Below are 24,956 nucleotides of genomic sequence, written 5' to 3'. Positions count from 1 at the left end.
CCCCCAACTTTCCCTGGTTGATTAAGTACTGGGATTCTTTGACAGCTCAGTGTTGTAGGGCCAGGTGGGGACCCATGCTTCAAGGCAGTCTCTCTGCTGGGATGTGGTGGGTACACCCAGGCGTGAATTCTCAGGGCCTGGTTTGAAACAAATGGATGTGTTTCTGCCATGAGAAGGCAATTAAGGACACAGGGCCATATGTCTGCAGCTCAAAAGAGACCCTTAAAGCAGCAATTCCACTTTCCCGTCTCTCCCCGTTTCACTCTCTTCCTTCCTTACCTGCCTGCCTTCTTCCTTCTCCACACTGTACTTTTCCACCTTCTGAAACCCAGAAACGCCTTTAGTCAAGCATCAGGCATGTGGTGTGTACTGTGGCGCCCTCTAGTGGCATGGTGAAATACAGCAAAACATAATCCCTCCCAGAATTTCCCCTAAGGAAAAAACAGAACCTTGGCAAAGGGAGCAGACCCGGACCTACAGCCCTTAATCAGAGAGCTCCGTATCTTAGCAGCCATACTGATAAATAGGAGACTTGATCCTCCTAAATGGAGGGGGAAGAGGAACTGACATTCTTATCAGTCTGGTCCTAGTTTTTCCAGTTTCTGCATTAATCTTTTTGTCTTCGATTTATCACTAGTATTATCCAGAAAGGATGATTATCACCAGGTAAAACTTTACAGGATACATTTGAATTAGTGTGCTAAAGGCAATATACCCTTAGTGTTCCACTTAACAAAAACCAGCTGTGGACGCTACATAGAGATTTTTAGGACCAGTAAATAAACAATATAAACCAACCAAGGCATTGCTGAAAACCAAGTTAGCATTCTTTTACAAATTTACTAAAGCTGGCTTCTTTAAAAAGTGCCTTTAGCGGTCCTCCCTGATGGCGCAAAGTGTTAAGATGCAGCATTGTGGCTCTGGGGCTGGGCACAACCTCCTCAGTGGGAATTTGATCCCCAACCCGGGAGCTGACCCACATGTCACCCGCAGGGCGCAGCAGACCTGTCCTGGCCCACCCACTGCTCCCCTCAGCAGTGTACTTCATCCAAGGATCAGCCTGTTCTGCTCCCCACTCTATCTCTGGTGAATCCTCTCACTGCCTCTGCATCTCTGGCCTGTACCCCAGCTCTGTATGCATAAATAAATAAATAAATCTTTAAAATAAATAAAATAAAAAGTGCCTTTAGAGGGGTTTTCTAGTTTTGTATATCACGCTTTGGTTTGGACTGGCAGTGTTCTATTTGCCTTGCTAATGGATCTCTTTCTGAATGTGTTTGACATTTTGCTTGCTTTGAAAGAACTTTTATGCTGCTGCTTGTTCTTCCCTAGAGCTGCCTTGGGCTAATTAACCTATTCCCTTACTGGTTGGGCCCACTATATGCAAATATTCTTATTTCGGATTCTGACATTTCATTCCAGCGTGAGCATCCCTAATGAAATCCTGTGGGATTTGGTTGGACCTGCGCTCCTGTGGGACCAGCAGGGGGCGCATGAAACAGCCGACCGAGTAGAGCTAAGCGATGCCTTAGGAAGTAGGAGAATGTGTTCTCTTCCTTAAGAATGACTCTGGAAACCTAAAGTTAAACGATCACCATTAGTACTTTTTAAGAAGCCCAAAAAGGCAGCTGTTTTTGGTGCTCGTGTAGTTTAATTTTATTCTGTCATCGTTCTGAAAATAGCACAGTCATTGTAATCGATGTGCAAGGGTTGAGTGCAAATTGTATGTGCTGCTCTTAGAAAAAAGGCTAGGCAGAATGAAGTTACTGGGGGCTTGTACAAACTCTGGGTTAGAAGACTAAACAATCGCCATTACTCCTTTGACACAGCGAGAAATTGTATTCTTTTTGAAAAGTCCTTTGGTGTTGAAACACCAGCTTTGTTAACTTCCACTTCTTTATATACCTGATCAAAATCACTGAGGATGGGGAATTTCTTTTGCGCCATTTGTCATGATGTATGTTAATAATGGTGAAGCAAACCAACAAGGGTCACTATGTCATTGGCAAAAAGAGTTACAGGTGAGAGTGGGGTGAAGGTATGGTGTAAGCTCGTGAATAGACAGGGCTTCAGGGCACAGGGGAGAGAATAGGGCTGTGTTCCTATAGGGAGGGATACTGCTGCAGCCTCATTACAGACAAAGATCAGTGCAGCCTGCTGTGTTTGTTTCAATATCAGATCATAGACAAGCGTCCAGGGATGAAGTATGCTAGATTGCACGCCTGGGATCGGCAAAGCTTGACCCCATAGCTTCCGGGATGGCTCTCCCCGACAATGAGCACTCCTGCAGCTACACATGGGGGGGCACTCACACCCAGGACTTTTGGCCTGGTTCCATGGATGTTCTCCTTTTGCTGATGGGCATCTATTCGCCACACAGTCATGATGAGACGGAGGTCAGAGGTTGCTGAGATATGTGTCCATAAGCACCCACTCAGGGCTCGCTATTTCTACGTCCAGGTTTAAATTCACAGGTCTGATTGATATCATCTCTTGGGTTAGAGATGGGTTGGCCCTTTCCAGGGAGAGAGGGAGAGTGGGTGTGAAGAGGAAAGCCAAATTGGAAAGCTACAAAAGGGCAGGGATGAAGCAAGCACATAGCCCTCATTAAAGAAGCATTCCATGCAGCTGCCCTCTTACTGCATTCTCCTTTCAAACTGTAATCATATTCGTTTAAAAGCTGTCTCACAGATTTCTTTTGACTCTGTAACCACATGAATGGCTGCCCTGGGAATTCTTAGGAAACATGTAGAAAACAGGATTGGTTTTGGCTGCCTCTGCTGAGTGTGTGTGTGTGTGTGTGTGTGTGTGTGTGTTGTATTAAGAGAGAATTGTAGCTCCAGGATGGACCCAGGTCCAGGTGGGATGTTTGAATGTTGGCAGTAACCCTAGCAGATGGGGATGCAGAACTCATGGAAAGCCACTTGGGATGGTCACTCCCAAGCTGCCTTGCTGGCTCCCGCTGCTAGGGAGGTTGGCAGCTGCTCTTCCTGTGGGCTTCATTTGATTTTCCAGCATGGTAAAGAGGGAAGGAACGAGTCCAGCTTTTCCTGAAAAGGAAACAAGAACTGCTTTATCTCCTCTTCAAGGAGAAAGGAGGAAAAGGGGGTGTTGAGAAGCACGTCTTGGGGGGACTTGTTATGATAAAGAGGAATCTGCTCAAGTTTGACTGGCTGTGGAGCTGATCCATCTCCCAGCCTTCTACCTGCCCGGATGCTGGAGTTAATCTGGGGTTTGGGGGGTTTACCTTAAAACCGGGCCTAGTCTCAACATGTGCTGATATTTTATTTCCTGTTCCTCCTTTCCCCTCCCCCCCCTCTTCTTCCCCTGCCGCTTCCCCTCTTCCTGCTCCCAGATTCCAGAGCTGCTGCTGGCCGATCGCACCCACGGGGAGATGATTCCTCATGAAGGGCCTGGATCCCCTACAGAAATCAAATGTGACTTTCCATTTATCAGACTAAAATCAGAGCCCGCCAGACAGTGAAACAGTCACCGTGGAGGGGGGACGGCGAAAAATGAAATCCAATCAAGAGCGGAGCAACGAATGCCTGCCTCCCAAGAAGCGCGAGATCCCCGCCACCAGCCGGCCCTCCGAGGAGAAGGCCACGGTCCTGCCCAGCGACAACCACCGGGCAGAGGGCGTGGCATGGCTCCCGGGCAATCCCGGCGGCCGCAGCCACGGGGGCGGCCGGCACGGCCCGGCGGGGACTTCGGTGGAGCTCGGTTTACAACAGGGAATAGGTTTACACAAAGCGCTGCCCACGGGCCTGGACTACTCCCCACCCAGCGCGCCCAGGTCTGTCCCGGCGACCACGCTGCCCACGGCCTACCCGCCCCCGCCGTCAGGGACGCCGGTATCCCCGGTGCAGTACGCTCACCTGCCACACACCTTCCAGTTCATCGGGTCCTCCCAGTACAGCGGGCCCTACGCCGGGTTCATCCCCTCACAGCTGATCTCCCCCACAGCCAGCCCGGTCACCAGCGCCGCGGGCGCTGCCACTCCATCCCAGCGCTCCCAGCTGGAGGCCTATTCCACTCTGCTGGCCAACATGGGCAGTCTGAGCCAAGCCTCAGGACACAAGGCTGAGCAGCAGCAGCAGCAGCACCTCGGCAGGACGCCCGGGCTGGTCACCCCCGGGTCCCCACCACCCACCCAGCAGAACCAGTACGTCCACATTTCCAGCTCTCCGCAGAACGCCGGGCGCGCGGCCTCTCCTCCGGCCATCCCCGTCCACCTCCACCCCCACCAGACGATGATCCCACACACTCTCACCCTGGGGCCCTCCCCCCAGGTCGTCGTGCAATACACCGACTCTGGCAGCCACTTCGTGACTCGGGAGGCCTCCAAGAAAGCCGAGAGCAGCCGGCTGCAGCAGGCCATGCAAGCCAAGGAGATCCTCAACGGGGAGATGGAGAAGGGCCGCAGGTATGGGGCCCCGACCTCGGCCGACCTGGGCCTGGTGAAGGCCGGCAGCAAGGCAGTGCCTCACCCCTACGAGTCCAGGCACGTGGTGGTCCACCCCAGCCCCGCGGACTACGGCGGCCGAGACTCCTCGGGTGTCCGGGCCTCGGTGATGGTCCTGCCCAACAGCAGCACGCCCGCGGCCGACCTGGACGTCCAGCAGGTCTCACACCGGGAGGCCTCCCCCTCCACCCTCAACGACAAAAGCGGCCTGCATCTCGGCAAGCCGGGGCACCGATCCTACGCGCTGTCACCCCAACAGGCCCTGGGGCCCGAGGCCGTCAAGGCCGCGGTCGCCACGCTGTCTCCGCACACAGTCATCCAGACCACGCACAGCGCTTCGGAGCCGCTCCCGGTGGGACTGCCCGCCACGGCCTTCTACGCCGGCACACAGCCGCCAGTCATCGGCTACCTGAGTGGCCAGCAGCAGGCCATCACCTACGCCGGCGGCCTGCCCCAGCACCTGGTGATCCCCGGCACCCAGCCCCTGCTCATCCCAGTGGGCAGCGCCGACATGGAGGGGTCGGGAGCGGCCTCGGCCATCGTCACGTCCTCGCCCCAGTTTGCTGCAGTGCCTCATACCTTCGTCACCACCGCCCTCCCCAAGAGCGAGAACTTCAGCCCCGAGGCCCTGGCCACGCAGGCCGCCTACCCGGCCATGGTGCAGGCACAGATCCACCTGCCCGTGGTGCAGTCCGTGGCGTCCCCCACGGCAGCTCCCCCCACGCTGCCTCCCTACTTCATGAAAGGCTCCATCATCCAGTTGGCCAACGGGGAGCTGAAGAAGGTGGAGGACTTGAAGACGGAAGACTTCATCCAGAGCGCGGAGATCAGCAACGACCTGAAGATCGACTCCAGCACGGTGGAGAGGATCGAGGACAGCCACAGCCCGGGCGTGGCCGTGATACAGTTCGCGGTGGGGGAGCACCGAGCACAGGTAAGGTTTGCCCGGGTGGCACAGGGAGCGCGATGCCCACCACAGGGCCCTCCCCTCCCCAGGAAGAGGAACTTTTTCTGGGAGGTAAGCCTGTCCCTGCTGTGGGAAGGTTTAAGGATTTGCAGTTACCCCGAGACTTTTTTTTAACTGCAGATTTACTTAATATTTTTTTTTAATGGATTGATGTACCTACCCCTTGGTTCCCAATATTATATAAGTGTCAGGAGTCCAGCTTCCCACCTCGATAAAAGCAGGTACACAACTCGTCATCATCATAGTTCTAGAAGCACTGGCCACTGTCCAGTTGAATCCCCCATGTTTCTAGACCTAGATTTTAGATTGAATGCTTCCCAGACATGTTTTATGAGAGAATTAAGCCCGAAGGCCCCAAGGCATTGATTTCTATGCATCTAGAATAGGGCTAGTCAGACACTATCCAATTTAGAGTCAAAAATCACCGTGAAGTTATATTTTGGTCGAGAGGGAAGACAATGAGAAAGGTTAACCTGCAGGGCTCTGGCATCAACCCACCTTCTGTGTTTTATGTTTGGGGGAGACAGTGCTGGTCGGCGTGAGGACATGAGGTACCCAGAGTCTGCACACCGCATTCCAACATCCGCATTTTAAAAGCCAGATTTTATTTTATTTTTTAAGATTTATTTATTTTTGCATAAAGAACTGGGGTACAGGCCAGAGGTGCAGGGGTAATGAGAGGACTCACCAGAGACAAAGTGGGGAGCAGAACAGGCCGACTTATGAAGTACACTGCTGAGGGGAGCAGTGAGCAAGACAGGAGAGGTCTGCCGTGCCATGTGGGTCAGCTGGCTAGGGATCGAACTGGCTGAAGCAGCTGCCGCTAACTTTGCAGTGCTGCGCTTTAACCTGCTGCACCACCAGGAGCGACGAAAAGTCCTATTTTATTACTTAAGTGTGAGATGCTGACAGATGAGGAGACAACTTATATAAAGACCCAGGTGATAGGTACAAGATCCCAAGAGGAAGGGGCACAAATGCCAGCGAGGCAGGGCACCTGGGGGCACACTAGGGTCAGCCAGGACAGAGGCAGAGGGAGCGTGTGGAGGACACAGGGGTGAACCTCTCAGGACTGGCTGTTCCAGTAGCTTCACAGGGCTCTGCGTCTTCCTTACCTGCCTTGTTTCTGCCCCTGAGGTAACTCAGGCAGGTGGCTAAGTGGCCTGGAATAGGAGAGACTAGAGGGGAGGTAGCAAAGTAGGGGTTGACATGCTATGAAGGACTTGTTCCCAGATGGGGTGTTTGCTTTCCCCAGGAATGAACTAACCCTGGAGCTGCAGTCCTTCCACAGTCTTTAATACCCCACGATGTCACAGCATGAGAATATGGGAAAAGAAAAGCATAGTTAATTAATATAATCCAAGTAGTGGAGGCTGTGCCCCGTGATTGCTTGAGTTTCTGGTAAATAGGAACCCAAGGGTCAGATACAGCTAAGCTGAGTCATTATAAAACTATGATAAACACTCTCCATTTCCATGAACTCCTTCAGTCCGCCCTTTCTAGTCTCTTCAATCATTTACATGCATTCGTTCCACAGCGCGTTACACGAACCAGCAGCTTCACTGCCCAGGTGACTTGGCATCAAATGTAGGGAGTCCCTGGCCATCGAGCCCCAGTCTCTCTGGGAATGTTGCCAGCAAAGGCAACCAGATGTGATGCTGGTTCTGTTACAGGGCACCCCAGTGTGAACTGGGCTGCCTGTCTGTGGGGCCTCACCCGCGTGCTTAAAATTCAATTGTACTGCACACAAACACACACACACACACACAAAGGGTTGATAATGGGTTTATTTACAAAAGGGGAAAAGAAAAGGAACAACCCAGAGAAAGAGAGAGGGATACAAAGTAACTGGAATATCTTACCAACTCGGCTGACTTGGAGTTCTGATAACAAACTGGAAGTCCCCAGTCACGTGGTCCCAAGTGCTGTTTCCCAAGAGAGAGCGAGATCCTTGGACAAAATGGCACCCTATTTATCTCCCAATGTCCCAGGATGCCTGCTTAGCTCCGCCCTTGGGTCCTCGCAGTTCTCTCCCTGGTACTGCTGGGAGTTGTAGTTTCCAATCACTGGAGTAGGGGGTGGAGTCCAGAAAGCTGGAGTAGGGGGTGGAGTCCATAAGACTCTGCAGAGTTCTTTTAGGACATCCTTCCCCTTAACAATTCCTTCAGTTTGAGTTGAAAATGGTCATGGCTTAGCTGATTAACATTGTGACATTCAGAAAAAATAAACAAAAGAAGACACGCAAGTTAATGGTTTGATTTGTTTTTGTTTTGAGTATATTTTTCACAGATCAAGTGAGGTTAGGGGAGATCAGTTTTCCAAAGTGTTTTCCAGAATTGCTTGGGAATGACTGGATGAGGGAGCTTGCACAAGAGCCTGCATTGCTAAGAGATGTTAGCCGCACATACTTTTCTTTTTTATGGTGCAGTATCTCCAGAGTCTGACAGTCCACCGGGGCCCAAGAGAGATCTCTCAAAGTTTAGTTTCCAAAAGGTAGCAAAAAAAAATCAGCATCTTAAACAAAATGGCCTCTTTAAAATTGGTTATCATCTGCAGCTGCTGCTCATACCCACCTTCCTACATGGATCCTACTAGAAAGAAAAAGTAAGTTGCCTTTGGCAAAGTTGCCTATAAATAGATGCTGGGTGAAACATGGCGAATAAACAAAAATGAGACATTAAATGTGGTTTTTCAGTCCTTTCTGCCCTTAAAACATTATTATGGACAGAGAAAGATGTGTCTTTTATTTTTTTTTTAAACATTTATTTATTTATGCATACAGAAATGAGGTACAGGCCAGAGGTGCAGGGACAGTGAAAGGATTCACCAGAGACAGAGTGGGGAGCAGAACAGGCAGATCGACAAATTACATTGTTGGAGGTGGGGGGCGGGGGGCGGCGCAGCAGGCGGGTCAGGAGGAGTCTGCTGTGCCATGTGGGTCAGCTCCAGAACCAGGGTTCGAACTCGTACTGAAACAGCTGTGGCCAGCTTGCAGTGCTGCGTCCTTACCCGTTCCACCACCAAGAAGGGCCTTTTTTTCTTTTTTTTTTTAACCCCGAGATAAGAAAGCACAGGTTTCAGAGCCAAAGTGGAGTAATTTCTGGAGTTGGGTGGCTTTATAAAAATCTCCTGGCACTGAAATTAATATTAGACCCCTGCAGAAAGTTGTCTGACCTTCACTTTTTTTTATTGTATTTTTTTAAATTGAGGTAACACTGGTTTACAACACTGTTTATGATTTGGGAGTATAGCTTGACACCAAAGAAGGGTTATTTTGAAATGCTAACTCCTAGCCAGCATCTGTTTCAATTTGAGAATAAAGAGCATCCCTGGCTGTGGCCACATCACCAAGGTGCTGGAAGCTTCTACAGCCAAGAGCATCCAGGGCCTCTTCAGGCTTCTAGTTGATCTGGCTTTTCTTAGAGAAGAAACATCCATCTATGTTTCCTGAGCAAAATGCTCAGTCCTTTGTAGAATGAACATACAAATGATGAGAAATTGGCTTCCACCTCCAGACCCATTTCTTCCTGGAGCCAGGACACTCTTCTCTTTGCCAGCAGCCAAGGTGCAAATTAAAAGGTGAAATATTTGTCAGGCCTGTTCACAGGTCTGTCAGGGCGGCCCCTGTGGGGTCTGGTGCCTGCTGGAAGGGCTTCTGCAAAGAAAGGCAAGAGACTGTGGTCAGCTAACAAGGCAACTTGGCCTCAAGCTACAGGAACAGCAGTGTGAGACCCACACACAGTTCATGATTTGTCCCTTCCCGGGAAGCGTATCTGTATCAGAAACAGGCTGACATCATCACACTATGACCCTCCACTGGCTGTGCTTGCCACAGTCACAGCTTCAGAATTAGTGGAGAAGCAGACAGGAAGCCAGAGGGGCTGTGGGGAAGGGGGAGGGAGAACTAATAGCTGCATTTAATTTACCTGCCAGGGACCGAGCCCCCTTTCCGGCCCCCCAGTCACGTCACTCTAGGAGTTTTCTCTCCTGGCTTCAAGTCCATGACTTCTCAACTGGTTGGAAATCACTACCACTGGCGCCCACAGGGAGCTGGAGAAATGTGCAAATTGCTTAACTTAATTAGCAGAATCACAAATGTGATTGGAGAGGCAGTAGAGGGAACAACCACGGTGTCTGCAGGACAGATGGCTTGATGGCTCTAAGTATAAACCCTCCCAGGAAGGAAGCCACAGTTTCACCTCAGAAAGCGGCCCTGGGAACCCCAGGGTGGTGGGGCGGGTGGGGGAAAACCCCAGCCGGGTTTCTGGTCGACCGTGAAGAGGCCGTTTTACCTCTCAGAGCTGCTGCTTTCATCTCAGAACAGCAGATTCCTTACACAGAATCTTCGGATGCTCTGTTGTATAAGCCTTCACCTGTCTGCCTTGCAAACAGCTCTGGTAGTAGCACTTACCAAACCTGGCTTGCCAGCACCCACAGCGGGTCACGGGGCAAAGTTCTGCTGACCGCTGGTGCTGATACTCAGCACAAGGGCCTCTCAAGAACTAGCGCCATCCTGTGTAAACTCCAGAGCTTTTGGTTTGGGTGATATGTGAAAGAGCTGTGTGGTCTCTGGCTGTCGCTCCAGCTGAGGTAATGCTAGGAGGAAAATTCTAGCGAGGTGTTCGTCACTGCCCCTGTGAGGTCTTTGCATCCCCAGCACCATATGTCTCCACACAGGTGCTTTGTCCTGGTGCTGAGGAAGAATGAAGGGAATCCAGAGTTGTCCATTGCTAGAGCATCTGGGTCACCACTGCGGTGTCCCTTACTCTCCTGCTGCATGCGGGTAGAAGGCTCCACCCCCTCCCCACCCCCCCACCCTCAGGTCGACGGAGGCTTTCTCTGCATCATCATGTCTCTTGACCTTGGAGATTTGGCTTGAGAACCCCAGTGGACAGCAGACTCTCTCCCCTGGGACTTCTCTCCCAGTATAACCCTCTTAAAATTCTCCAAATGTGAGTACCCAAGTCTGTGGCAAGCCCCAGAAGGGATCCCCAGGCAATCACCTCCGTGTGGAGGCTGCTTGAGAAACAGGTTAACGGCTAGGAATATTCAGGACCCGAGGCCAAAAATACCTAGGTCTGAATCTACAGCTCACCACTCCTCTCTTAAGCACTGGGACTGCATACAAATCAAGTATTAAATCATTGCACAAATGGTTATTGGTGCAGTTATGTGCACTTGCTCCTAGTAGGGAAGAACGGGAGCAAAATTATTTAAAAGAATGGTACAACATGTAGTCATAAGTCCTTGAAAATGTTAGTTTCCCTTCCCTACTTCAACTTAAGTGACCTTGGACCTGTCTTCTAAGACCAAGGCCTAGAACTTCATGTTCTGAAAAAGGTTTATGGAGAGAGAGACAGTCTAGAAAAGAGAAAGAAGGTTGGGCCGTAGCAATCAGCGCCAAAAGCTGTTTGTATCCTGGCTGGATTCCTGCCATGTGGTCCCACTGGTGGCTTAGGTCTCCCCCACTGGCCCCCACATCCGCTATTTCTGTTGGGAGTGTGAAACGACCTCATGCTGGCTACTGTGTGTCTGCACAAGCTGTGTTTTCTGAACACGAGCTGATTGCAGGATGGAAGGGTGGGTGGGTGGGTGGGTGCATGCCCCCTGCCCGCATCAGTGGGAGGACTGAGGCAGAACAGTGCCTCCTTGACTGCTTCACTGCGGACAGCCTCCTAGCATCTTGTCTTCCTACTGCGCCCCTTGTTAGGAAGGCCAGCCTGGGGACCCCCTGGTTTCACCTGATAGCCTCCCTGTCTCTCTGTCTCCTGTTCCCTAGGCTCAGTTTTTCAGACGGTTCACAAAATCTGCTCCACAGAGTTGTAGCAAGTTGTGTTAGTGAAGTGCTCTGGGGTGAGACTTCTCTTTGCTTCCTTCCTAACTGCCTAACTGCGAGTCCTTATATCATTGGGGCTGTCGCTTCTCAGATCCTCCCGAGGTGACTGCTTACTATTCAGTGCCACCTCTGCCCCCCTCTCCCACCGTGGTGTGGCGTGGCATGCATGGCGTGGCGTGGCACGATGCTCACACGGCACGCAGTAATGATGTGCTCGCCGCACGTCTGTCATGGCTTTCCTTTCGTTCCACTGTTTTTTTAAATTTGACTGCTGTGTCCTGAGTCATCAGTGGCAGCCTTATGCATTTAATGGATTAGCTGGTGCCTAAAAATAGCCAAAGCCTCATGCAAGCAGCACATAAGCCTGTGTAGTCCCTTAGCAGCCAAGACAAACCTTCTTGCCAACATGGCACATGTGGGCTTGATGGAAACGAATCCTAAATTGTATGGAAAGGTGGTGTCTGCAAAGCCAGGTGCTACACCAGCAGCCCAGAAGTTGGTGTGCATCCTCCTGTCCGTCCTAATTCCTGAGATGCTCCAGCAGAGAGACAACATCAGAGCACGCTGTCATTTGTGTGTCTCTGCCCCTCTGCAGAGAGGGGGTGGTGGAGAGAAAAGAGTGCTCTCCCCAGGCTTTGTAAATGCCCCTAATTCTATGGAATGCAAATGCCCCCAATTCTGTGATCTTACATAGACTAATGATGCAGTTTCTTTCGGCCGAAACACAAAACACAATTGTTGTTTTTAAATGACTAGACTTTATAGTTTAAACAGGTTTAGGTTGGCAAAAAAAAATTTTTTTTTTTGAGCAGAAAGTGCAGACAGTCCCCAGACAAATCCAGTCTCCTCTAGTATTAAGATCCCACATTCACATAGTATAATTGTTACAGGTGTTGAGCCAATGTTGCTGCATTATTATGTGCTCAAGTCCATGGTTCACGTCAGGGTTTACTCTTTGTGCTTTCTTTGAGGTGGCTTTTCACAAATGTGTAACGTCATGTATCCGGCATGACTCTATCATTAGTTCACCACCCCCAAACATCTTTTATGATTGACCTATTCATACTCCCCACCACATCCCCATCCAGAACCCTGGCAACAGGAATCCTTTCAAACCACATAGTTGTGCCTTTCCCAGAATGTTTCTAGAGTCGTACAGTACGTAGCCTTTTCAAAATACTTTCTTGCTGTGGCAATATGTACTTAAGGTTCGCCCGTATCTTTTTGACTTTCATGGCTCTCTTCTTTTTAGGGCTAAATAAGATGCTATTCTTTAAGGCAGGCATTTTAAGGCCTTCTCTCCAGCCCCCACAACTCCCGCCAAGGGAGGAGGGCAAGTGGGTAAACTACCTTCCTGGCTCCTCATTGAGCAGGGTCTTGGGGTGCATCCCTCAGTGGAGGTATTATAAGCCTTACTAGACTGTTACAGGAAAACCCCAATTGTTTTTAAGATTGTATGTATTTATCTTTGCATAGAAGAACTATGCTACCGGTCAGAGGTGCAAGGGGTGAGAGGGTTCACCAGAGACAGAGTGGGGAGCAGAACAGGCAACAGACTGAAATACACTGCTGAGGGGAGCAGTGGGCGAGACAGGAGAGGTCTGCCGTGCCATGTGGGTCACCTCCGTGGCTGGGAGTCGAACTCAGGCCTTTTTGCAGTGACAACACTAAGCCTTAAGCCTTAGTGGGCCACCAGGGAGGCCCAGAAAAACCCAATTTGTAAATTGTATTTGGAGGTGTCTCTAGGCTGGTTTACTGCACAACCTGAGGTTCTTCCACCAAAGTCTGAGACAGGTTTAGCATTGGCATAATTAGATGTTGTAAATGGAACTCACAGGTCCTCTTTCACTCTGCTGAAAAGTTGCGACTTTTTATTAATGATTTTTAAACATTGAAATACATGGCTTTCTCACCCTTTCATCATTGCCTGAGGGTCATCTGACATTTCAATGTTGGGAAGGTAGCAAGAAGCAGTGAGGGGTCTGCTTGAAGGCAGGCTGTGCCCTCCTGACGGCTAAAATGGGACCAGGGTTCTTCCTTGTGGACAAAGTCTGGAATTCCCAGTGTAATCATTTGACTGGGATGGCTCTGGAGAGATGTCAGGGCTCCTGATGCAGAAAAGACTTGTACGTTTGGGATCGTGTCAGGCAAAATTGTTTTGTAAAACAGATGCCCTCCACATTTGTGAAAACAGGGATTCTTTCTCGTGAAGGGAAGAGGAGACATATTTAAACAACAGACGTTTTGTTTTCTTTGTATCTTGTTTTTGGTGATACGTACATATGTGTGTATATAGACAGAGCCCCCATCTAAGATTGAAATATATGATCAAACAGCACAAATATGAGCATACACAGACACAGTGTTTAGATACACTAGTTATTGACTAAGCAGTTAAAGGAATGTTACTGAACTTACACATAGAACAGCTAAGAATGTTCTTAAAAGCCGATCATCAGCCAGAGTCGGAAGGTGACATTGAATTAATAGCAGCTGAAAAGTGAAGGTGCCTCCCTGTCTTGGCCCTGAATAGAAGGTGGAGAAGATTGCTTTAGAGGAGTTGGTTTCGGGAGGCTGGGAGCAGTGGTGAGCCAGAGGGTGTGTTTGTCGCTGCAGGAGGGCAGGAAAGAGTGGAGGAGGATGGAAGGTGATATGCCCCTAAAAAAAAGAGAGATACTGGCTACAAGGCATCCAGCTGACATAAGAACAAAGGCTGTTCTGTTCACATTTCATCCTACAGACTGCTTAACGTATTTGGAAAAGGATGTATTTATGGGATGAAAAAATGGGCTATGGCAAGTTGCCAGGAGTTATGCAACTTGCTTTCGTTTTATATGGTATTGACCCAGGAATATGAATATATAGATATATATTTCTAAAGATTTATTTATGTATGCATACAAGAACTGGGGCGTAGGACAGAGGTGGGAGGTGGCAAGAGGGTTCACCCGAGACAGACTAGAGAGCAGAATAGGTAGAGCTACTGAAACACACTGCTGAGAGGAGCAGCGGGTGAGACAGGAGAGGTCTGCTGCGCCATGTGGGTCAGTTCTCTGTTTGGGGATCAAACCCATGTTTCAGAGACTGGTGATAGCTTGGTAGCCAGAGACTTTAACCTCTGTACCAAGGGGGTTAAAGAATGTAATATAAAGAATATTAAGGGAGGCCAAGAATATATTTTGATTGGGATTTAATAGAGACTGTTTGAATCCCAACAAGATTATAAAATGAATTGCTGATGATTAGCACAGCTGAAAGAGCAAAAAGGAAGAACCTCAAGAGTCGGGAGAAAGTAACTTGTGTGATTCAGTGAAACCATGATGAGCTCAGCGTCTGACAGGGGGATGCTGAGTGAAGCAGCTTGGCTCAGCCCAGAAAGATGGCTGTGAGGGGAGCCAGAGCCTGGAAGGCCCTGCTTCTCTCCCTGGGGAGGACTATGCATTCAGTTCAGTCCTGGCTGTTGACGAGAAACCAGGCCAGGCAGAGCCTGTCCAGTGTGTCAACACTGACCTCTATTGGTCATTTGGGTAACTGCAATGTTTTTAAATAGGGAAAGCAAATTGAACCATATTTATTCTTTCAGATTTTTATTGAGCACCTATTTCGTGCCAAGAAGTATCGTAAACTCAAGTATAGGACATTGAGCAGGACAGATAATATCTGAGCTCCTATAGCACACATGGTCTTATGGGAGTTTAAGGAAAGAGGTAGACAAATAAATATATAACTAAGGAAATAATGCATCCAAAAATATTAAGTCCCATGAGGATTAAGTCCCATGAGGAAAAAATAAAGCAGCATTCCCACTCAAAGAGAGAGTGGGAAAACTAGGGGTGGAGGGATGATTTTTTTTGTCTTTTCTGCTAGTGTCATATTTTTTAATAATATAATGTATATAATGTTTACATCATCTTGTGCCCTTTCCCATATAAGTTGTAATCATTTTCTGCCCTTTTCATCTCAGTGTAATCCCCAGGGGCTTCCCGTCACCAAATCACCTGTGTGCCATCACCATAGTACAGTGCACTTCCCTCTCCTGACCGTTTTTGATCCCATTCCCCACTCCACCCCCATAAAATGTCTCTGGTGTGTAGCTGTTCATTATTATTATTATTGTCTTGCCTGGTCCACTATACTCCTGCTATGAGCGGAACCATCCAGTATTTTCCCTTTTCTTTCTGGCTTATTTCACTAAGCATTATTCCTTCCAGCTCCATCCATGTTGCTGCAAAAGACATGTGTTTATTATCTTTTTGGTTGCTGAGTAATATTCCATTGTGTATATGTACCACATCTTTTTAATCCAGTCATCTACTTTTGGGCATTTGGGCTGTTTCCATGTCTTTCCAATTGTAAATAAAGCAGCAGTAAACATGGGGGTACAAGTATCTTTTTCAATCAGTGTTTTTTGTATCTTTTGAAGATGCAGCAGTAGTGGGATTGCTGGGTCATATGGAAGCTCCATTTTTAGCAGTTTGAGAAACTGGAGGGCTGATTTTTAAATAAAGAGGTTAGTGAAGCTTACTCTCTGAGAAGACGAGCCAGTTGAAGGCATTTGGTACACACGTCAAAAAGGACTCCGGAGTGGAAACCAGACCAAGAAATGCATGTGTCCTTGAGAGTTAACGCATCATTGAGGAGTGCAGTGAGAGTGGGTGGGATGCTTACTGGTAACTGTTTTGTTCCTCCCAGGAGATGGGGCTTTACCAGGACACGGACAGTAGAGTTAAAGAGAAGTGCTCTCATTTGAGATCTGCTTAGAAGAGAGGTTAGGACTGACTTGTGATTTGTATGGATACAGAATGAGAGAAGGTGCTGTGAGGAAGTACGATTCCCAGGCCCTTGATGTCAACAACTGGAAGGCACGGGGATCTCATTCATGGGGATCACAGGAGAGCCACGGAGCAGGAGGATGAGGTAGAGTTCTGGAAATTACTTTGGACACGCCATCAGTTTGCGTCCACCAGGACATCATCAGAATATGTTGCCCATTTCCAAAGGCCCTGATGAAGGTGCCTGTGCCCTGTGCATGTCCTGTTCCTCACTGCAGCACAAACTGCGTCTTAAACAGTAGGTCTCCCACAGCCCCCACCAGTTGGTGATGCTTGGTGCTATTAACCTCAATTAAAGCTGAAACATTTAAGGATACTTGGAAGTTCTCAGCACCAGAGAAAAGACCCATATGAGCCTCAAGTTCAAAGACTCATGGACTTATTTTTAACAGCCTGTCACCAAATCCTACCTCTGTTTCATGTCCAAAACAGTACTGACATTGCCATGGACAGCCTGTTTTGAGGGAGATAATACTCCTCTCCTAGGGAATTTTAAGCAGACAGACCTAACTGTATATTCTCATTGAGAAACCCCTCAGTAGGATTTTTTCATCAACCAGTTTAATGATCAGTTAACCTTTAAGAATGTTTATACCCTTTTGGAAAACTCAATTATGAAACAAAAATAGATTTGTTATGATTACCTTAGTGTGTTTATTTGAGGCATGCACGAGAATTTACCTTTCATCAAATAAAAGGGGGACTTATTTTCACATATAATACAGATAAAAAATGTTTTAAAATATGTATTATCTAGATCATTCAAGCTAGATAGGAGAAAAACATTAGTGAGGATGAATAATGAGTGAGGATAAATAACTAACGTAGAGAAAAGCAGTATTTGACAGGAGTCTGCAGTGATCAGATTGAATGATCTCCTCACTTGTGTAGATTCAGCTGAGAACACATGGTGTGGCATCTTTCCCTAGGATGACAGTTCTTCCACAGAAGGAGACAAAGGCAGAATTTAGGGAGGAAGGGACCAAACAAAACATCTGAAGTGGTAGAGATGATTTTCCCAAATCTATCCAGGTTAAATTAAATTCCTTTATAAAGAAATTATGGAATGTATAGTCAATGGGATACTACTCAGCCATTTAAAAGGATAAAATTGTACCTTTTGAGATAATATGGATGAAATGCAAGACAATTATGCCAAGTGAAACGGTTAAACAGTGAAAGACAATTACCTAATGGTTTGTGGAATATAAATGACTGAAAACAAAAACAAACTGAAAAAGCACAAAGTGAAAAACCTCAGATGCTGTGAAAACATGGTGGTTATGGGGTCGAGGGGATAACTATGATCAAGTATTGGCTCTGGAGCTTTGGTGTATGAAGCCGGCACACATATTGAGGTGTGAAGCTATATTCCTGAAATAGTACCTTTTTAAATGCTAATTTAATAACATTTGATTCAAAAGAATAAATCATTGCATCAGCACTTTTTAGTGCACATCTCAAATATTCTTCTCTCTCCCTCCCTTCATCACTTTCCTTTCATGATTTTTTTAGATAGGCTGTTCAAGTGATAAACCACATTCAGCCTAAGAATTTGGATTTTGGATTTTGGAAATGAGGGAGGAATGAAAGACTCTCAAAATGTCCGAAAACATGATGTGCATAACATAAGCATAGACACCTACATTATAGCTTCTGAGATAATGACTCAGTGACATATTATAAAGGCCTTGACCCATTTCTTCTTAATGATTCCACAGACATTGTCAACATGTGGAAGTCTTCAGGTTTGTCTAGGAATGTGCAGTAGATGTTAATTTCAGAACGTGGAAGATTGGCTGCTCTAAGGGGTATATGAAAAGATGGCTTACATACCAAGATCCTGTGCACGGTAGGTGCTGAGCTGTCTGCCAGCAAGGAGACAGATTGCCCAAGAGCAGGGAAACAGCTAGAACCATGGAAAGCCAAAAGAGAACAGTGAGTTCAAAAAAAAAAAAATGTCCTGATCTCTGTCTGATGTTAAGCAGGGATAAGCAAACAGCGAGTCTGGTAGAGAATCTTTTGAGATTGTTACTCTTGAGAACTTTGTCAATTTTTAGAAGTGCAGCTAAACAATCCCTGTTGAAGTGGGATTTGTTCCTTCTGCTCAGTGGATGATGTTAATTATTCTGAGAGGTTTGGAATAGGATTTATGGAGCCAGTTCCAGATTTGGCCCTCCCACTTAGAGCTCAGTGGGCATCCCCATCTGATATTGCCACTTCTATATATACGGATACATATGTATATGCAAACATATAAGTGTGTATAGATAAATGTAGTTCTGAATATTGAATATCAGACTCTTCACACACTTGTCAAGGAGACTAAAATTGCACAAGAAGATAGGCAGATTTCCTTCACCATTTCCATTCCATGGAACAATCTATAGCTCATGTGATTGGATCCTGTATATTTCAGGGTAACATTTACCACTAGTGGAGGGGGGAGTGAGAATTTTAAATTCATCTTTTTGGATGGTATTATTTTTCTCCAAAGGGTCAATTCAGTGGCATAGGAAAAAGAAAATGGGAGTTGAGGCTAAATAGACTGAGACTGAATCCCATTGTTATCAGCATATAGCTATGATATTAGGCAGGTGATTTCATCCTTCTCAGACTGTAGTTCCTAAGTTGTAAAACTAGAACAACCGTACTTTTTCATAAATACATTATGAGCATTAAATCAAATATTTTTGTGAAATTTGTAACTGAGTGTTTCATTGATAGTAGGCCCTCAAAAAAAAAAAGTTACCTCTATTTATATTATTAAATTAGCTCAGAATCATGAATTCTCACCAGGTAATATACATATTTATATGGGCTCAGGCTCTCACACACACACACACATACACACTCTCTAAAAACAGACTTTCCTATACATTCACCATAGTTGTTTCTTCTCAATACAAGCTCGATCAATCATGCCTTTCAAAATAGATGAAATAAGTTCAATAGAAAAGCTACATCTATGTAAATTACATGGAAATATACTACTTTACGTACTTATAATTTGATTTTGTGTTTGTGGGTAGAAGTGTACATGTTTACAAATAAATTCAACAAACATCTTAATTATTGCATATAATATTACTTTAATTTACCCCCACAGCTACTACTTTCATTATTCTTAAGTCTTAACCACATAAAATGTGTAGAACACATTTTATGGAAGAATTTGAGCAAGGTAGGTATTAGTTCATCTTTGAAAGTCTTACAGAATTCACTTGTGAAGATATCTGGTCCTGGACTTTTGTTTTCTGAGAGTTTTGATAACTGTTTCAATTTCCTTGTTTGTGATGGGTTATCAGGATTTCTATTTCTTTTGTATTCACTCTTAGATGATTGTACAGTTCTAAGAATTTGTCCATCTCATTTAGGTATTTGAATTTGTCAGGATATAAATGTTCATGATAGTCTCTAATTATCCTCTGAATTACTGCAGCATTAGTTGTAATTTCTCTTTTATTTTTTATTCCATTTATTTGAGATATTTCCCTCATTTTCTTAGTGAGCCTTGTTAGAGGTTTAGCTCTTAGATTTTTTTTTAAAGAATCAGTTTTTTAAAAAAAATCAGCTTTTGGTTTATTAGCCTGTGTTTTCTTTCTATTTAATTTATATCTGCTTTAATTTTTATTATTACTGACTTCTGGACTTGCTTGATCTTCTAATTCCTCCTGATAAAAGAGAAGGTCCTTTGAGCTCTTTCTTGTTTCTTGATATGACGTGTATTGCTATACATTTCCCTCTTAGTACTCCTTTTGCTGTATCCTTTAAGTTTTGAAAAATTGTGTCCATATTGATGGACCAAGTACTTGAGCTGTCTGTACCCATTTCACCGTCACCCCAAAATTATCCTCCCCTCATTTTTCAAATCCTACCCTTCCTTTGGCCTTCTGGGAAAAGCCTTCCTTAGTTACTTTAGTTCTGATTCCCATCCCCTTAAATGAATGTGAGTACACAGTAAATATTTATTAACCTCCAGACATGCACCTGGTGCCCTTTTAGAGCACAGGGGTTATGATAAAACCATAAATGCCTGTTTCATGGAATGTGCAGATGAACTCCGACCCATATATCGCCTGTCATACATTAGAAGAACACTTGTGAACTAATAAAGCAGAAGATCATAATTTGGGTTTCTGAGACAAGGACACAACATACATAGCTCATTGCTGAACTTTGAGGACATGTTCTGCCATCCTTGGGGGTAGGCGAGGAGGAGGTCAATTGACTTGTTTTAATGGAGACCTGTTATAAAGTGAGATTTTAAGTTACTGATTGGACTTTTGCGCTGGAGTCATGGCTTCTACCCAACACCTATTAAGGTAAGTCGAGGTACAGCTCAAACTTAGACCTTCATTTGTATGTGTGGATGAAGGTTTGTAGAAGTCTTCTTTTTTATTTCCTCATTCATTTTACCTGTCTATAGAATAAAACAAGAACGCAGTGTTTTCATTTGTCTCCCTCCTTTCCCCTCTCTCTGTCTCTCGTTGTTTCCGCAGGTCAGCGTTGAAGTTTTGGTAGAGTATCCTTTTTTTGTGTTTGGACAGGGCTGGTCATCCTGCTGTCCAGAGAGAACCAGCCAACTCTTTGATTTGCCGTGTTCCAAACTCTCCGTTGGGGATGTCTGCATCTCGCTTACCCTCAAGAACCTGAAGAACGGCTCTGTTAAAAAGGGCCAGCCCGCGGATCCCGCCAGCGTCCTGCTGAAGCACTCAAAGACCGACAGCCTCGCAGGCAGTAGACACAGATATGCAGAGCAGGAAAACGGAATTAATCAGGGAAGTGCCCAGATGCTCTCTGAGAACGGAGAACTGAAGTTTCCAGAAAAAATAGGATTGCCTGCAGCGCCCTTGCTCACCAAAATAGAACCCAGCAAGCCCGCAGCCACGAGGAAGAGGAGGTGGTCGGCGCCGGAGACCCGCAAACTGGAGAAGTCAGAAGACGAGCCACCTCTGACTCTTCCTAAGCCTTCTCTAATTCCTCAGGAGGTTAAGATTTGCATTGAAGGCCGGTCTAACGTGGGCAAGTAGAGGCCGCGCTTGGGAAAAGGAAATGTGGCTCTCCCTTATCATTTGTATCAAGATTACTGTACTGTAGGCTAAATAACACAGTATTTACATGTTATCCTCTTCCTTTAGATTTCTGTTATAACCTTGTCATTAGCGTTGCAGCTGGTGTTGCGCAGGAGACTGGTGCATATGCTCTTCCCACGTGTCTGCCAGGGAGCTGGAGCGGGAGCGGGAGCGGGCGGGCCTAGCAGGCTTCCCGGGAGCTATGGCTCGGCGCCCCGCGCGGGCCTTGCCGGCTGCACCGCAACATCCCCGGGCTTGACTGCGCTGGTTTCCAGTGCTCGGAGAAGGGAACTGCAGGGCGAGCGTGCGTGCGTGCCTGCGTGCGTGCGTGCGTGCAGCCAGCGAGGGTCTCTTTCTCTCTGCCTCCCTGTCTCCCTCTCTTGTTCTCAGCACGGGGTGTCCCCTGGAGGTCCTCACGTGCAAAATAAACATCAGGAACCCCGCGTCTGGACATCCTAGAGAGAGAGGCATCAGACAGCGGGTGGAAAGCTAACCGTGTAAAACATTTCCCCCCTTCAGCATATTTTACAATAAAAGCAACTTTTAATCCTATAGATATATATTTCCCCCTATGGGGCCTGACTGCACTGATATTTTTTTTAAAGAGCAACTGCCACACGTGGGATTTCGTTTCTGCTTTTTGAGTGCAGTGAAGTCTCCAGGGTGTCGTGTGGGCGGGGCAGCCCCTGCAGGCATCGCTCCCCAGGGGGGCGGGGGGTAGGGAGTGGGTGCCGGAGGGGAACCCCCACTCTGATTTCTGTGCAGTGTTAGGAAAACCAATCAGGTTAATCGCATTGACTTCGCTCCCAAGAGGTAAACTGCCCTTCAGTGAGAGCCGTGGAAGGTCTTCGCATTGGGTTTGCAAATCTTTCGTCTTTTAACTCTAGTACTGTTTATAGTTCATGACTATGAACAACTCGGGTGCCACTTTTTTCAGATTCCAGTGTGATGATGTGAGGAATGAGATTTTGAAGATGAGCATCTATCTCTAAGCACTTACAATGCTGTTCACACTTTATTACCAAGCATCTTGGTCTATCATTCAACAAGTACTGTATCTCACTTTAAACTCTTTGGGAAGAAAAACAAACAAACAAACAAAAACTAAGTTGCTTTCTTTTTTTCAACACTGTAACTACATTTCAGCTCTGCAGAGTTTCTCACGAGCAAGATATTGAAAGTTTCGATGTGGTTTAAAGGGATGAATGTGAATTATGAACTAGTATGTGACCAGGAATGACGACCAACAACAGCCTGAAGGGGGCGCTTTTCACTTTGATGTCTGAGAGAATTAAAGGCAGAGCTCACAGAGAAACAGAGAAAAGGGATGGAAATACTCATTTTTGTCCAGTGTTTTTCTTTTTAAGATGAACTTTTAAAGAATCTTGCGATTTGCACATCTTGAGTTTATAATTTGTGTGATATTCCTGCAGTTTTTATCCAATAACATTGTGGGAAAGGTTTGGGGGACTGAACGAGCATAAATAAATGTAGCAAAATTACTTTCTAACCTGCCTAAACTCTAGGCCATTTTATAAGGTTATGTTCCTTTCAAAATTCATTTTGGTCTTTCTACTACATCTGTCACAAAGCCAGGTCTTAGCAGGACAACTCTGAGAATTTTCTTCAGATTCATTGAGAGAGTTTTCCAAAAAGACATTTATATATGTGAGCAAGTTTTTTTTAATAATTACTTTATTATTGTCGTTATTAATGTTATTTTCAGAATGAATTTTTTTTTCATCTGAAGTCAAATCAAGATTTCATGTTTGGTACAAACCCAGAAAGGGTATTTCATAGTTTAAAGCTTTCATTCCCAGAGATCTGAAATAGTATTTGTGAATTTTGAGTCTGCATCTTAAAGCACTTTAAAAAAAAAAGTTTTATAACTAGGGAGAAATTTTTAAATATTGTTACTTGGAATGGCTGCAACTAATCAGAACCGATGCTGATCTAATTTCCCTTTTACCATTGAAGAAAGCATTTCTTCCATTCACAAATTGAAAAAAAAATCTAAAACATCACTTACCCATTTAGTATTCCTTTGCATTTGGTTCTCACCAGAACTTAAGATTTTTATTAACCATTTTCTGGGGTGTACCAACAACATTTGAGTAGATTTAGAATAGTTAGAGCCAATTCTTGACTTTCTTCAGATTTCATTACCCTCTCAGCAGGCTAGTGAAGCTGGGTGGCCCGTTCTTGGAGTCATAGTGCTTATTTAGTGCTGGTTTTTTGTTTTTTTTTGTTTTTTTTTTAAATCTTTCTGTTCAAAGAACTTGCTTAATCTTCCATATATTCTGCTCAGGGCACTTGCAGTTATTAGGTTTTGTTTTTCTTTCTGTTTTGTAACCTTTGATAGTAAGAGGAACACGGGGCTGCCATACAGACTTTGTCCTCATTCATACCACTATTTATAGCAACTCGTGGACTCTGAAAAACACACATCACCTTTTGGCTTACTTGGATCCACAAAACCAACACTAAAATGGGAAAACATACATGGTTTGGAGCAATAGGAACATCATCCTAATTTTTGTGCTTCTATCTATATCAGGTATAGGAATTATAAAATAATCGGTCCTTTCTAAGTATTGTTGCATTTCATTCTCTTGCTTTTTTTTTTTAGCATGTGCAATACTTTCTGTGCCAATAGTCTGACAGTCTGCTCTAGTTAAAACTCATACCCTTTCGGCTTTTTCCTGTACGATTCATCCTCCCCATTCTGGCCAGAGAAGGGCTGGAGGGAAGGAACCCAGGAAGGGAATTGCCTCCTGCTTCGGATGCTGAGTGCTGGGGCTGGGAGCCTTGAGGAGCGTGTCTGTCTGTCACCATGTTGCAGAAAGCAAGCGAAGGAGATCCGGGGGGGAAGAGCTGCGGTTCCCCGGTCACCACGAGGAATAGTGAATGTGAGTGTGGAGAGGAAGGAGGCAGAGTCATGTCTAAGGCGCACTCGGGAGCAGTGTAGCCAAGATCAACCCACTTTCCACCTCCTCTCTGCGATGGGGCAGGCCCTGCCCAGAGGTCTGTGTCCTGGAGACTTCCAAGTCGTGCCTCTGCGCGCCGACCTGTGGCTGTGGAGGGAGCCACCTGGGAAAAGTGTCACCTCTCCTCTGTGGCAGCTCTCTCTCCAAATAGGAACAACTAGAGGACAGGGAGCCTCCTTTTCTTTGCAGCCCTTGGCGAGCCCGAGACTCCCAGAACAGCCTCTTGCACCGCTCCTGTGTAGCGAACTTAACAGTGACAGGCGTAGAAATTCTTCGGTGCCGTGCAGCTTACGAGGATCAGCTATGTGCCTCTGTACCGTGTCCACTTTGCAATATTTACTGACAGCTGTCTTTAGTTCTTCTTTCTCTCCTGTTTTCCATTTTTAAAACAAATAACAGCAGGCCTTTTGCGTTTACAATGGAACACAATCACCAAGAAATTAGTCAGGGCGAAAAGAAAAAAAGAAGAAACCAACAAACAAGAACCTCTCTTTGTAGGGATTTCTAAATATATAAAATGACTGTTCCTTAGAATGTTTAACGTGAGAATTCTTTCAGTTTGTCTGGTCCACATGGGGATGGGGGTGGGGGGGAGGGGGATACAGACACGGATGCCACTTACCTCAAATCTTTTCAAGTGGAAATCCAAATTGCGTTTTCATTTGGACCTTCAGGATGATTTTCTATGTCGGCCAAGTTTTGGTTTTCCCCCAACTCACCCAGTTCGGTTTGGGATGATTTGAATTTTTTTTTTTTCTTTATCGGGGTGGATCCCATTTCTAAGCGAATGGGGA

At 46.1% G+C, this 24,956-nt stretch overlaps 1 protein-coding gene across 1 annotated transcript in view; it reads left to right on the top strand.

Moving 5' to 3' along the window:
* ATXN1 (ataxin 1) overlaps window positions 1-22,854 on the top strand; it is a 394,234-nt gene extending 371,380 nt beyond the window's left edge. Inside the window, exons 6-7 of the mRNA XM_004693284.2 lie at window positions 3,356-5,399; window positions 20,603-22,854. Of these exons, the coding sequence (XP_004693341.1) occupies window positions 3,516-5,399; window positions 20,603-21,133 (2,415 nt within the window). The 5' untranslated portion in view covers window positions 3,356-3,515 and the 3' untranslated portion in view covers window positions 21,134-22,854. The remainder of the gene's footprint in view (window positions 1-3,355; window positions 5,400-20,602) is intronic.
* The last annotated feature ends 2,102 nt before the right edge of the window (window positions 22,855-24,956 follow it).

Source organism: Condylura cristata, unplaced genomic scaffold, assembly GCF_000260355.1.
Source record: "Condylura cristata isolate star-nosed mole 26May11 unplaced genomic scaffold, ConCri1.0 scaffold00037, whole genome shotgun sequence".
Lineage (NCBI taxonomy): Eukaryota > Metazoa > Chordata > Mammalia > Eulipotyphla > Talpidae > Condylura > Condylura cristata.
This window is presented reverse-complemented; position numbering and strand designations above follow the sequence as displayed.